The sequence below is a fragment of the Diadema antillarum genome, unplaced genomic scaffold (assembly GCF_040938485.1).
Source record: "Diadema antillarum isolate AM-2024a unplaced genomic scaffold, OU_Dant_1.0 seq00000581_RagTag, whole genome shotgun sequence".
Classification (NCBI taxonomy): Eukaryota; Metazoa; Echinodermata; class Echinoidea; order Diadematoida; family Diadematidae; genus Diadema; species Diadema antillarum.
Window position 1 is genome coordinate 1,018,617 of NW_027271515.1, and position 14,258 is coordinate 1,032,874.

At 38.4% G+C, this 14,258-nt stretch overlaps 1 protein-coding gene across 1 annotated transcript in view; it reads right to left on the reverse strand.

Moving 5' to 3' along the window:
* Positions 1 to 1,372: 1,372 nt before the first annotated feature.
* The window catches only part of LOC139735477 (piezo-type mechanosensitive ion channel component 2-like), a 123,167-nt gene continuing 110,281 nt past the window's right edge, over positions 1,373 to 14,258 (reverse strand). The window contains exons 45-50 of the mRNA XM_071646233.1: positions 13,969 to 14,061; positions 9,016 to 9,185; positions 6,895 to 7,017; positions 6,094 to 6,173; positions 5,105 to 5,276; positions 1,373 to 2,323 (exon numbers count right to left, since the gene is read on the reverse strand). Of these exons, the coding sequence (XP_071502334.1) occupies positions 2,071 to 2,323; positions 5,105 to 5,276; positions 6,094 to 6,173; positions 6,895 to 7,017; positions 9,016 to 9,185; positions 13,969 to 14,061 (891 nt within the window). The 3' untranslated portion in view covers positions 1,373 to 2,070. The remainder of the gene's footprint in view (positions 2,324 to 5,104; positions 5,277 to 6,093; positions 6,174 to 6,894; positions 7,018 to 9,015; positions 9,186 to 13,968; positions 14,062 to 14,258) is intronic.

Genomic DNA, 14,258 nt, shown 5'->3' on the forward strand with positions numbered 1-14,258 from the left:
TAAACAGCAACCCGTGTGATTTGGCATTAGCGCCTTACATCAAAAGTACTTTATTAGTCACTTAATTCTATATAATATCCACTACGTGATTGACAAACTTTGTATGTAACTACAATGTACTATTCACAGTACCTCAGCTTGTAGAAAGCCTCCATTTTTATATATCCTCAAGAACAGAAATAGCATTTCTGAAAGAGTGATCAGTGCAAGTCTTGAAAAAGAAAACTGCATTGAAAACACTTTGATGTTATTATCTACATATATATTTCCATTTTTATGATTATCAATAAAGTGAATTGAATTGAATTGAATACATAAAGCATTTAGGGTAATCACTACAAAGCAAATCCATGCAAAACTACCAGAATGCTAACACTCTAAAACCTTTGCCATTAATATGAGGAACAATTACACCACATGACCACATTTGTATTCACACAGTGCCCACAAGACTTTAGCAAAATTACTTCGTTGTACCTTATCATGTCTTTATCAAAACACCTCTTACTTTCTTGGAGCTCTCCACAGCATATTCCCAATGAATCTTTATTAAAAGCACATCCCCTATTAACCAGTATCCACTAGTGGAATGCCCTTGTCGTTGTGCTGTAAACAACACATCCCCTGTTAGTGTTGCAGTTAATGGATCAAAAAATGAAATGAGGTGTGGTAAAGATGCCTACTTTCTTGGATCTTTCCATTGGATATTCATACATAAATTCATTCAAAACATATCTTGTGGTACCTGATCTAACAGTTAATCATTAGAATATCTTGTCTTTTTGCTGTAAAGTACAGATCCCTGTTAGAGTTGTAGTTAATGTATCAAACAGAATAATGAGCTTACATTTACCAAAACCTCCAGACATTGGTAAATGTCTTTATTTCCACTGCATGCAAAGTGATATGGTGTTGCGGTATACAAACATACAGAATATAATAGTTTTCCACGATGTACCAAGACTTGAGAAGGCACATAGCTTTCCTTGTCTTACGTTGCTTCAAAACCACACACTTTGTACGGAAAGGCACCCTCATCACCAATATTTTGTAATAATTTGATGTTGGTTAATGTGAATCATAAAAGTACTAACTCTGTTATCGGGCATGGTACTAAGCACATACCAACTAAAATGCACAAGTAGTATGGTTTTAGATAGATAAATAGATTTCTCATTGCATTGTACAGAGACAATTAGATATACGGACTGTACGTTTGCTTCAATTATTCCAAAAATCTACATGAACAATTTGTACATTTCAAAAAGAGGGAGTGTCAAAAATAGAAGTTATCTCTTGAAGAAAACAGACATAAAAATTGGCAAAGTTTTCTTCATTCATTGCTTTTGACTCTGCTTACATACATTTTCAATTCTCAAATTATAATGGTATCCTCCAGATCCAACCTTCATATAGACAAGTGCACAAATCCTTTGTAGGGTTAATAAGTGTTACAGGTAATTTGTCTTGAATGGAGAATACTAGCCTTGGTCAAAGGCCTTCTCAATTTTTAGCAATATGAAGGAGAAGCATGCAGAGGGTAGTCAAAGGAGACTGAGTCTCAACATTGGTGAGAGGGGCTGTGGAGACCTCGAACAATTACTCATCTTTCACACTGTGATTATCCAGTTTTGCTACCCACAAACATTTGGCAGCATTTGGCAAAATCACGGCTCATGAAGATTTAGTGAGTCCATGTACTAAATTAACACTAACCACTGACACACATGAAGTGACATTTCACCTTTGGTAAGCCACTCTGATGCAATGATGGTGAATGCGTTGGACTATACAGCACCTAAATCTGGCTAGAAACACAGGGCTTGCTACATTTGCTTTCGTTTTGGGCCACCAAAAATGTCAGATTCAATTTTAATGGCCTGAAAGGGCCATTAGAGAGAGAAATTGTTGTTGAATCCTGAAACAGCATGCAAACTCTCTAATACCTAGAATTCCAAGGACATAAAACTTTTTAGGTTATGAGTGAGAACAGAGCGTAATGTTTAGGCCAGGACACTTAATGACAGAACGCTGATCGGAGGGAATGGCAAGATAGCCCGTCATCCCACGCTAGTCTGTCTTCCACTTGGTGACCTTGATGATGGTCTCTGGGGAGCGGTAGAGGAAGATGAGCTTAGCGGTCAAGTCTTCCTCTAGCTCCATCTCACCGCTCTCCCGCACCAGGTAGATGTCCAGGCACAGCTTGAGGATGCGGTCCACGTTGGGCAGCTCGTTGAACATGATCTGGTAGGAGACGCCGCTGAAGTACATGCGCACGAAGCGGCCGATCACCAACACCAGGGAGACGTAGAGACCAATAATCCTACAGGAGATGACAGAAATTCAATGTCACATCATATCATACAGAACAGACTAATTAAAACTTATTGCAAGAGAATATTTAGGGAGGAGAAGGTATTGTTACCAGAAGCATGGTATTGTAGCACACGGGAGATATCTTTTCTCTGCCATCACATATCTTAAAAGGGAAATAAAATCCTCATGAACATGGATTTAGTTACTGCAAAAAGATTAGTGAAATACAACAGTGAAGCTTAAGGTAAATTTGGCGATCTCTTCAAAAGTAACTTAATTTTAAAGTTTTGATACTACCACTGCTGGATAAGAAGATTACAACTTATGGTGATGTCACAGTTGGACAACCAAAAGAAAGAACATACACAGAAAATTCAACATATTTTCATATTTCACGAATAACAAAAGAGCACTTGGCTTACCTCTTTCCAAAGGCACATAGAATGATATCATCCTCAATATATATAAATAACAAGTGGAAGGAAAGTGTGTTTTTCTTTGAAAAATGATCACTTGTGGAATTGTCATTACATTTTTTTCATTCCTTGTCTGTGACAATAAGGACTGGAATTATTACTGTCTTCTTATCCAGCGACAGCAGAACTTAACTTTAAAAATGTATGACATTTAAAAGTATTATTTGATTTTCCTCACACTGAACCGATGAGTTCTACTTGTATTTCTGCATTCACTCAATCCTCATATGTCTGGTTTTCATTCCCCTTTGACCCATTGAAGACTTAGTCCATGGGCCAAGACCCGAAAAATGGGTTGTCACAACCTTTTTGGTGTCAGTTTGTTTGTCGGGCATAGATATGCTTATCAAGCTATGATAGCATTTCAAAATGAGTAGCTTAGTCATAATAAATGAATTTTTAACCAATTTGGTCTCATTTTTATATCCCAATACATCTGAATCGAAACTAACAACTATACAAAGAAGAGCACTGTCTTCCGTATGTCCACAGGTGTTCTGTTGTAAACGCGGTGCGCTTAGTATTTATTCACGGCAGCGAAGGTAATATCCAAAGGGTTATGATGTCCACAGCTGTCACGCGGCACGCTTAGTCTTTATCTAGACCAATGTACCGTTATCATATCTAAAGTTCCTCATAAAAGGAATTATCTATACTGTTTTTATACTACCCATCAACAAATGCATCCGTTTTAAACAAAAATCACTCTGTTCATTTACAATATTATTCATTATAATGTATCGTAGTGTACCGGTACATTGTTTTTGCATTATCTTATATTGTTGGATGGAAATAAAGCGACATTGGCGTGGTATTAGCGTTTTCACCATAGCGTTTTCGCCGGAAAATGACAAATAATTGAAAAATACGGTAAAATTCACGAGGAATTGCTTTTTTGTTGTTGTTGCTTTTAGATAAAAGGATATACGCTTTATCATACGCTTTGAATATTCCCTTAGCCGTCTAGAATAAAGACTAAGCGCTGTGGACATCATAACCTTTGAATATTCCCTTCGCTGCCTTGAATAAAGACTAAGTGCACCGCGTTTACAACAGAACACCTGTGAACATACCATAGAGCTGCATTTTACAGCTCTATGGAACATACAGAAGACAGTGCTCTTCTTTGTATAGCGGTTAGTTTCGATTCAGAAGTATAGGGATATAACAACGAGACCAAATTGGTTAAAAATTCATTTATTATGACTAAGCTACTCATTTGGAAATGCTATCATAGCTTGATAAGCATATCTATGCCCGACAAACAAAATGACACCAAAAAGGTTTTGCCACCTCAGATGGTACCAATATCTGGCCTGGCCCATGGACTAACTAGTCCAAAGAATACTCACGCAAGTGTCTATGTAGCCTTTTGTCATGGCCCTCTCGCTGTATGGTGAAGAGAGCCCAGCTGAGTGGGGTTGCGCGAGGGCCTTTTGAGATCTGCTTCGCATCGTTTTGTTAGCCCCTTGAATTACCGACTTTTGCTCCCCGATTTCGGCAGCAAAAGTAGACAGCGTGTCTGTCTGCCAGAGCCCGATTTGAATACAGCGAATGCTCCGCGGGTGGTCAGTGATGCATGCGAACGAGCATGACAACATCAAGGCTAGGAATTTGGGGAGCGCGCCATTCCATTGGTCGACTGGAACCCGAGAATATGAATATTCAGTCTGGTTCATGTGTCATGAATAATAATGTGTGCAGCAGATCTCAAAAGGCCCTCGCGATGTCGTGCTCGGCTGGGCTCGCTTCGCTCGCCCATTACAGCGAGAGGGCCTTGACAAAAGGCTAGTGTCTATGGGAAACATGTGTTGTAGCAAAATCAGCTCATCTTCAATAGGTTAAAGGCACATAGACTTGGTGGTTTAGTTGAATGTGTATGCGGGCGCATGGCACAAGTTTCCAACAGAGACTTATGCTATCGACTCCTCTAAAGCTTACGCTTACGCTTTAACCCATTTCCATGAGTCCGAAGAAGTCCGATCCACTCTAGTACGTGGTCTGATCACAGTTCGGTTCATGTTTCGGCTGGGGGGGATGACAGCTTTAACAAACTTCTTTTGTGATGTCATAATAAGAAGCACATGTATGCACGCACCATGGCATTACTACAGACTGTGTGATGGGCAGAGAAGACAACGTAGGCAACGTTACCTAGCAACGCCTACACGCTTTACTCTTGATGACAGCTCAACTTCGGCAATCTTCGTATCAATGCTAACAGTGATTGGCACTATCATCCAACAGCGCCCCTGTAACTACCCGGTCTATGCGTCTTTAGCAAATGTCAGTTAGTAATGCGTGTAACTTACCCGTAGCTGGAAAGGGGTGCCAGAAGCTCCGATGCCACTCTCTCGTTGAATGTCAGGAGTCTGATGTCTGTGTCATTCTCACCACTGGCTTCCCACCACTCTACGTCTCCTGACAGCTTACTGACACTCCCGTTGCTCAGGTGCAAGGTGGCATTGCCATAGTCCAATGATTCTGCCGGAGAAAATTGAAACGTGGAGGATGTTAGCCTCGGGCCAGGCCATGGGTGAGCATGAATGCAATCCTGCCAACTTGAACTAAAACTAATTCTTTCAATCTAAATTTCAATCCTACTAAGCACAGTTTTCAAATTTTTGATGAATCAGTGAAAGTGTGGACTAAATTGGACAAGGAATAAGCGACAGTTTTCCTAATATAGCTATCAAATGAGTTGATCCTGTCCAAGTCAGACCAATGAGGGCAGCACCATCAAACCTGACGATATCCTCTCCTACCATATTATTACACTTCTGTGGAAAATTTGAAAAAAAAAAATGGGGTTGCAAGAGTCCACACAACATAATTAGAAAAAAAAATAATGTTTTTGCTTACAAAGGCTGGAACACTGGGGTACCCTCATAAAACAGTACATGGTTAGCTATTCCCACAATACACCTTAATAGCACATAGCAAATTTAACCCGTTGAAGACCTAATTCCCAGTATAATTGAGCAGGTATGTATGGGAAATATGTGTAAATATATTGTTCAATTTTCCTCAAACTTTCACTGATATCTTCTACAAATGTTGCTGCATTCACTCAATCCACCAGCCTATTTGGGGAAACGTCCTCCTTAATGAAAATCATCCAAATTATATTCAACAGAGCATGGTCTGGTAGCTAACTGCTCGTGCATGTGATGAAAAAAAGTATATTTGAAAACTTCAGGCATAAAAGCTGTTGTCTCATGACCACCAGAATTAACTCTTAGAACACCGCTTCGATTCTCGCCCATCGAATGCGGCGAATGGTGCGGCGCGTTGTACTCACGAGGCAAGAGGGGGCCAGCCGGTTCTGGACTGGTGAGAGCTGGAACCTGGATGAAGAGTGGAATCAGACCAAGCACAGTCCTGTCGGAGAACCAGGAGGAAGGGCAGGGTTACAGTGATTAAAAGCAAAACATTTAGAGGAGGATGAAAAAATATAGAAAAAGGAATGTGTGGGGTAAAGAAGAGGAGGGGGGAAAGGTCAAAGATGTACACAAAGAAAAAGAGGCAACAGAAGAAAGTAAAGACATGGAAAATGGTGAAGAAATATAACAAGATATCACACACACAAAGATGAATAGATGAAAAGAGCAATGAAGTGGATGTTGAAGGACAGATAAAGGTAATGGAAAAGTGATTAAGATAATCATACAGATAACCAGCTGCATTCCTGATTCAAGCCTGAAGTACTGTACTAGGCATTGATTACACTGTATACTACATCCTCTATTGCAATTATGAATACTTGATATACACACCATGATATGGTGATTAAGGTGGAAGGTGTCAGATATCACGGCATCATGAGTAAGCCATCGAGATGTGATTTGTATCTAATTTGAGGAAGCAATGTCTTGATTTTTGTGAAAATCGTTCTATCTCTTGATGACCTGGAGAGGGAATGTTGTAATGATCAGCGACAAATACATGAAGAAGTGCCCTCAATAACAACTCGGAGAAGTATGCTCTAAAATATCTTGCATACATCACTTCTTAAAAACCAGCAACGATGTCAGAATGACTTGAAGGATTCTTCTGGCAGCAGTCCATACCTCCCTACCACTCTCCCATCACCCAAACTTACCCTGCTTGATCAGTCTCAAAATTCAGCTGTTTGATGAGGTTGTCGGTAATATCTGGCGAATCAGACAGGGCCACATCGTAGGAGTTTTCAATGGTGGGTGTCACCTGAGTGTTGTTGGTTATCCTGTCAAGAATACAAACACATAAAATTTAAAATAATCCATTTTCTGGTTGAAACCTTTCATTTTAGCAACCAGGGAGAGATGTCAGTGTGCCAGGTGCCATGAAGAGGATGAATGAAGCAATTGGGCCATACAGATAGGCTTATACACTTTGTTTGTAATATTATTATGATGATGACAACAGTGGCAACTAGAAAAGCACTCTGAGAGCACTGACCTCCGCCAAGCAGCTATGTACTTCATTTCCACTGATGATCTTGCCCTTCCACAGAGATCAGTGATTTCCACCCATACGTACTAGTATGCATGCTGAAAAATCACCCGATTTCCCAATATAGAAGCCTTTGTTACGTCATAAACCTTCAGCTGTGTGGTGCGCCTTGCCCTAACAGAAACTACAGCACACACTTTAGTGTGCATATAAAAACCTCAAAATGCGCAGCTTGAACTCCCAAGCTCAGTGACCCTACCTGCCAAAATATAAAAATTCTTCATAAAATCCATAAAAATTTGTGGATCACTACCAAAATTTAATCATCTGTTCCTTGTGTCATTCTCCTGTGTGTCATTCACTTTGTGTCATTTCCTGCAAGTTTCACCTAAATACGTGCAAAATTTTTTGAATTATTTTGCGCACAGACATACAAATAAACAAACAAACAAACAAACAAACAAACAAACAAACAAACAAACAACCAAACGGTAATGAAAACATTACCTCATCCCTTGGCGGAGGTAATTATATGTATATATGCATATATTAATGTACAAATACACGTGCATTGTATGTAAGCTTGTATGAGTTTATTCCTATAATGTATTTTTTCTTGTGTACCAGTGAAAAACATATTTCTTTGTTCATGATTGAACAGACAATAAAAATCCATATTATTTCACATTTACAGCAATAAACTCAATCTTGCCCATTGACACTGAGTATTGGGTGTAGACTTGATCTGATGATGAAGGGCTAACACAAATGTGATCGGTGAGTATTCCCAACTTTTTCCTTGAAGTATATTATGTTTATTGGTCCATGCATACATCCATCTTTCACATTATATATTTAGTAAATATGCACTAGAATGTGTTAAGTGTGCAAATGTTTATGATTTTACACATTTGAACACTTGTTTCTGAGACACAGGAAATTTGTCCGCTCTTTTGTTCTCAATGATAATTTGTGTTCAATTACTGTAAAACATGATATATTCACGGCATGAAAATTTCGCGAATTGGAGCTGACGGACTTTCTCGCGGCATGAAATATTTACGAACTGCCACTGACATCCAATGCGTATTGTGTAGGTAAGAACTCGGGCATGCAATTTAATTTTGCGAATGTTAGCGAAATTTGCCGAATTAAAATGCATGCTAACATTCCTTGTTTTACAGTACTCTGTGTTCTGATGAAGCTATTTTTTTTGGTTGTAAGCAAAATAGAAACATGATTTATCACAATGCACTACTTTTTTTATCAAGACAAGCATAACAACAATCTTTTAAGACATTTGCAACACATGGATAGATAAACAAATAGTTTATACAGATAGAGAGATATATGGGATAGACAAATAGATAGATGGATAGACTGAAGATAAATAGATAGATAGATGGATAGATGGATAGATGGATAGATGGATAGATGGATAGATGGATAGATAAATAGATAGACAGATAGATAGATAGGTAGGTAGATAGATAGATAGATTGATAGATAGACAGACAGATAGATAGATAGGCAGGTAGACAAATAGACCAATAGATAAGATAGATAGATAAATGAATATACCATTGGGTATCACACGGGTGGATAAAGAGATAGACATAGACAAAGATAGCAAGAAAGATAGATAGATGGGCACATAAAGAGATGGATAGATAGACAAGCAGATACATAGATTAATAGATAAATGAATGAATATGTCATATCTGGGGAAATATATTCTCAGCTTTCCACTGCTTTGATTCCCAAAGGAGTGCTTGGTCGTCACTTTTACCGGGTGAACGAGTACTTGAAGGACATCTGCAGGGACAGGTCTTCCTGTAGGCGCATGATGAGATCGTTCCGGCTGGCGGGACTGATGTCCCAGGTGCCCGTAGAGTCCCGCTTTATGTGGACCACCATCATGTCTTCTTGGCGGTAGATGGACAGGAAGGACCTGGCATTCTGGGTTCCCGTGAGAACGAGAGAATAAAAGTACCAGGTGAGACAAGTTCTGAGAGAACAATCAAACCTTGATATAACTACTAAAACTGCTTCTCATATCACAAGTACCTACTAGTGATATTCCTCAACAAAAAATTAATTCACTAATAATAGTATTATTATTATCATTATTATTATTATTATTATTATTATTATTATCATCATTATTATCATTATTGTTATTATTATTATCATTATCATCATTATCATTATTATTATTATTTATTCGACCAGGTAAAGAATATAGGATACATATCATAAACATTACAAACATGAAACAAAAACCAGAATGAACATTACAAAGGATACACTGTACTGTACACGTTACACAAAATGAAAATGATATGAATGGAATCTACATGAGGGTCAGGGCACACAAAAGTAAATACATTTACTATTGCTCATAGGCATGTGAACCCACACATGCTGCCCCTAAGAAACATTTAACAATCATTAAAAAATTATCCCTCAACCCCCGATCCCCACCTCTTAACACCACAGCCCATATCAACATCAAAACATAAAAACACAATACAATTCCAATATAATCATCCAACCATTGACTTCATTTATAAATATATTCATACATTAATCTCAAAAACTGAAAAAAAATACAACTTCAACATATATGTAGGAGATTCCTGGATTTCCGCCCGACCCCCATCCCTAAACCTTTAACCTCTTAAAACATAGTCATCATTGTCGTCAGCATAAAAATGAAAATGAAGCACATGCGTACAAACCAAAACAAAAACTATCACTCAATGTAATTAATGCCCCATCAAACACCGGAAAGTACACTCAGCTAACAATTAATTTGTATACTGTTACCATAACAACTCAATGTTTGACATGAACAAGGATGAAATTTGCACACACACATATCATGGCAGTCACATATGCCGAATTTCAAATCAATTGCCCAAAATCTGGGAAAATTAACTGAAATCACATTATCATACGACTATCATTCAAAATGATACAGATGTATAGATGAAAAGTAAATCTAATTCCATATCTTGAAGAGAACATTTTCTTTTGAGAATAAATCTTACAGTTTGTAGGATTGTCTTACTTTACTTATTCCTACATATCATTTTTGAGTTATGAAGTACATTATTCATCAGATTGATTAATGAAGAAACTAGAAATGTCGCTATGGCGACTGATGCCTCTGCCATAATGCATGATTCTCCCAATAGGTGTATAGTACAATGTCTTCACAATGTGTGATGACAGTTTCACATAACTGGCAAAACATTGAAATGACATGTTTGTCAGAAATATCTTGAATGTTCACTTTCCTTGAACTAGGTTTGCTATAATTGTCTATTAAAGAGTGCAGGTATATATATATATGTATTTGGGGAATTGAGGATTTTTACTTGACTTCTGACCGACCCTTTTATAAGTTTGTAAATGAGGGAAATAGTAAAATTTTGAAGAGTTGACCTTGACTACTGACCCATAACGTCTAAATTCCCTAGATAATCCCTGCCAGTCAGTACATGCGTATGTACCACGTTCCATGAAGATACATTGAACCATTTGCGAGAAAAGTGAAATTGTAACATTTTCACCTAACCTTTGACCTTTGACCTTATGACATGAAACTCTCCCAGGAGAATCTTTATGCAGCTGTACATGTCTACACTAAGTTTCAATACCTTTGGGCATTGCATGGATATGGGGGAATAGCAACATTTTTTGCATTTGACCTTGACCTTTTGACCTTTGTCCTCTTGCCAATGTCACTAAAATCTACTTAACTAATTGCCCCATCATACATCATCCTTGGACCACATTTGGTGAAATTTGCTTGATCCAGTCTTGAGTTATCGCATAAGCAGATACAATTTCAGGATTTGACCTTGACCTTTGACCTCTGTCTGATTTCACTCAAAAATTAATTAAGCAATTGTCCCACCATACATCATCCTTGGACCAAGTTTGGTGAAAGCTGCTTCATCCAGTTTTGAGTTATCACGTAAACAGATAAATTCTAGGATTTGACCTTGATCTTTGACCTTTGACCTCTGTCCGATTTCACTCAAAAATTAATCAAGTAATTGTCCCACCATACATCATCCTTGGACAAAGTTTGGTGAAATTTGCTTGATCCAGTCTTGAGTTATCGCGTAAACAGAAACAATTTCATGATTTGACCTTGACCTTTGACCTTTGACCGATTTCACCCAAAATCCAATTAAGTAATTGCCCCATCATACTTTATACTTGGGACCAAGTTTGGTAAAATTCCAGTCAATATTACTCAAGTTATCGCGTAAACGAATGCGGAAGGACGTACGTACGGACGGATGTACGGATGGACGGACAACCCGAAAACATAATGCCTCCGGCACCACTTCGTGGCGGAGGCATAAATAGTCAAAATGTATTATGCAACACCCAAAAAGAATGTAGCTATACGATTGGTCGATTGCCCATCATGTGACATTTAGTTAAAAGTTCCATCGCACGCTGTGGTTGTCAGCCGTGCAATTTTGTGTGAGCAAAAAAGGATAGAGCATGGCTGATATCACCCATTTCCACTGACTCCTGTGTTAAACTCACGATTGATTCAAAGGTTTCGTTCCATCGCATGGCTCACTCATTTTTGTAAACAACTTCAACTGATCGGCTTTGTGTACGTACGTACATACACAGTGACTGTGACTGTGGCTGCCATTTCTGTGCTAAATTCAAGAATCTGTGTGGACCACATCTGTTGCTGTTTGAGATATTGTATAAAACAAATAGTGTATGGTCTTTACTCGTGCAATGGAACAAGTTTTCACACTCGGTGAAAGATGAGGCGCGCTATTCAACTCGGCTTCGCCTCATTGAATAGAGTGCCTCTATCTTTCACCTCGTGCAAAATCTTGTACCATCACACTCATGACCATTCACTATTTGCATACTATTGTTTACAGCTGCACTCAGAGGACAAAGATGAGCATAAACTAATAGCCATTACATCATCTTCGTATACATGGATCTATACCAGTATACTGGTACATTGAGGTGCTCTATACAGTTTAAGACACAAAGCAATACTTCTAAAACAAGTGTTTAGTGTCAAGATTTCAAGCAGTGGTGGATCCAGAAGGGGGTGCACCAGGTGCATGCCCTCCCCTTAATTTTTCTGCAAACAAAAGAAATAACTAGAAATGTCGCTACGGCGACTGATGCCTCCGCCATAATGCATGATTCTCCCAATAGGTGTATAGTACAATGTCTTCACAATGTGTGATGACAGTTTCACATAACTGGCAAAATATCGAAATAACAGGTTTATCAGAAATATCTTGAATGTTCACTTTCCACGAACTGGGTTTGCTATAATTGTCTATTTAAGAGTACAGGTACACATATTTGGGGAATTGAAAATTTTTACTTGACTTCTGACCGACCTTATTATAAGTTTATGCATTGAGTATAATTTTCAAGGTATGAAGAAAGAGTGTAATTACAGTACAAAATATATCTTTTTTTTCATTTAAACCTAACCTGTGACCCTTAACCTTTGACCTTTGACCTTCTGGCTGGAAACTTCCAAGAGAATCTCCATTAAGTAATACATGTACATATATTAAATTTTAAAACTAATAATGCAATTATTGCATATATGAGGGAAATAGTAACATTTTGAGGAGTTGACCTTGACCTTTGACCCCTGACTATTGACCCATGACCCCTAAATTCCCTAGATAATCCCTGCCAGTCAGTACATGCATATGTACCAAGTTCCATGAAGATACATTGAACCATTTGTGAGAAATGTGATATTGCAACATTTTCACCTAACCTTTGACCTTTTGACCTTTGACCTTATGACATGAAACTCTCTCTGGAGAATCTTTATGCAGTAGTACATGTCTACACTAAGTTTCAAGAAAATAACTGCGGGCATTGCATAGATATGGGGGAAATAGCAACATTTTTAGCATTTGACCTTGACCTTTTGACCTTTGACCTCTTGTCAATGTCACTAAAATCTACTCAACTAATTGTCCCATCATACATCATCCTTGGACCAAGTTTGGTGAAAGCTGCTTCATCCAGTTTTGAGTTATCACATAAACAGATAAATTTTAGGATTTGACCTTGATCTTTGACCTTTGACCTCTGTCCGATTTCACTGAAAAACTAATCAAGTAATTGTCCCATCATACATCATCCTCCAAGAAAGTTTGGTGAAATTTGCTCCATACAGTCTTGAGTTATCGCGTAAACGGATAAATTTCATGATTTGACCTTGACCTTTGACCTTTGACCTTTTGCCGATTTAACCTAAAATCTAATCAAATCATTGCCCCATCATACTTCATACTTGGACCAAGTTTGGTAAAATTCCAGTAAATATTACTCAAGTTATCGCGTAAACGAAAGCGGACGGACGTACGTACGGACGTACGTACGGACGGACGGACGGACAACCCGAAAACATAATGCCTCCGGCACCACTACGTGGCGGAGGCATAAAAAGAAAAGAAGATGAAAGGTTGATGACACACTTGGAAGTGGCACCAGAAATGGAACGGGACTCTTTTCTTTTTCTTTTTTTTTTTGGGGGGGGGGGGGGGGGGGCTTGTCAGCTGATTAAACCTGAAAGTGGAACCCAAAATATTTTTTGCGCCCCCTTCATGGAATTCCTGGATCCGCCCCTGATTCAATACATCAACACACCACACTGCTTTTTTTTTACATACACTATTAATGTCAATACATAGCTCTAACTTACCAGGTCTGTACTGAACCTGTCTATCAATTTGTTGTACTGCTCATTGTCAATTTGGGTTATATCTTCGGACAGTGCAGTCATCTTGAAGATGGGCTGTAAGGAAGGGGGAAAGAGGAGAAAATAAGTCATACAAAGTTACAAATTGCTCTCCAAATGCACAGGGATACAGAAATTACATTTTTATTACCTCCGCCAAGGGAGGAGGTTATGATTTCATAACCGTTGGTTTGTTTGTTTGTTAGTAAGTTAATTAGTTAGTTTGTTTATTTGTTTGTTTGTCTGTGTGCAAA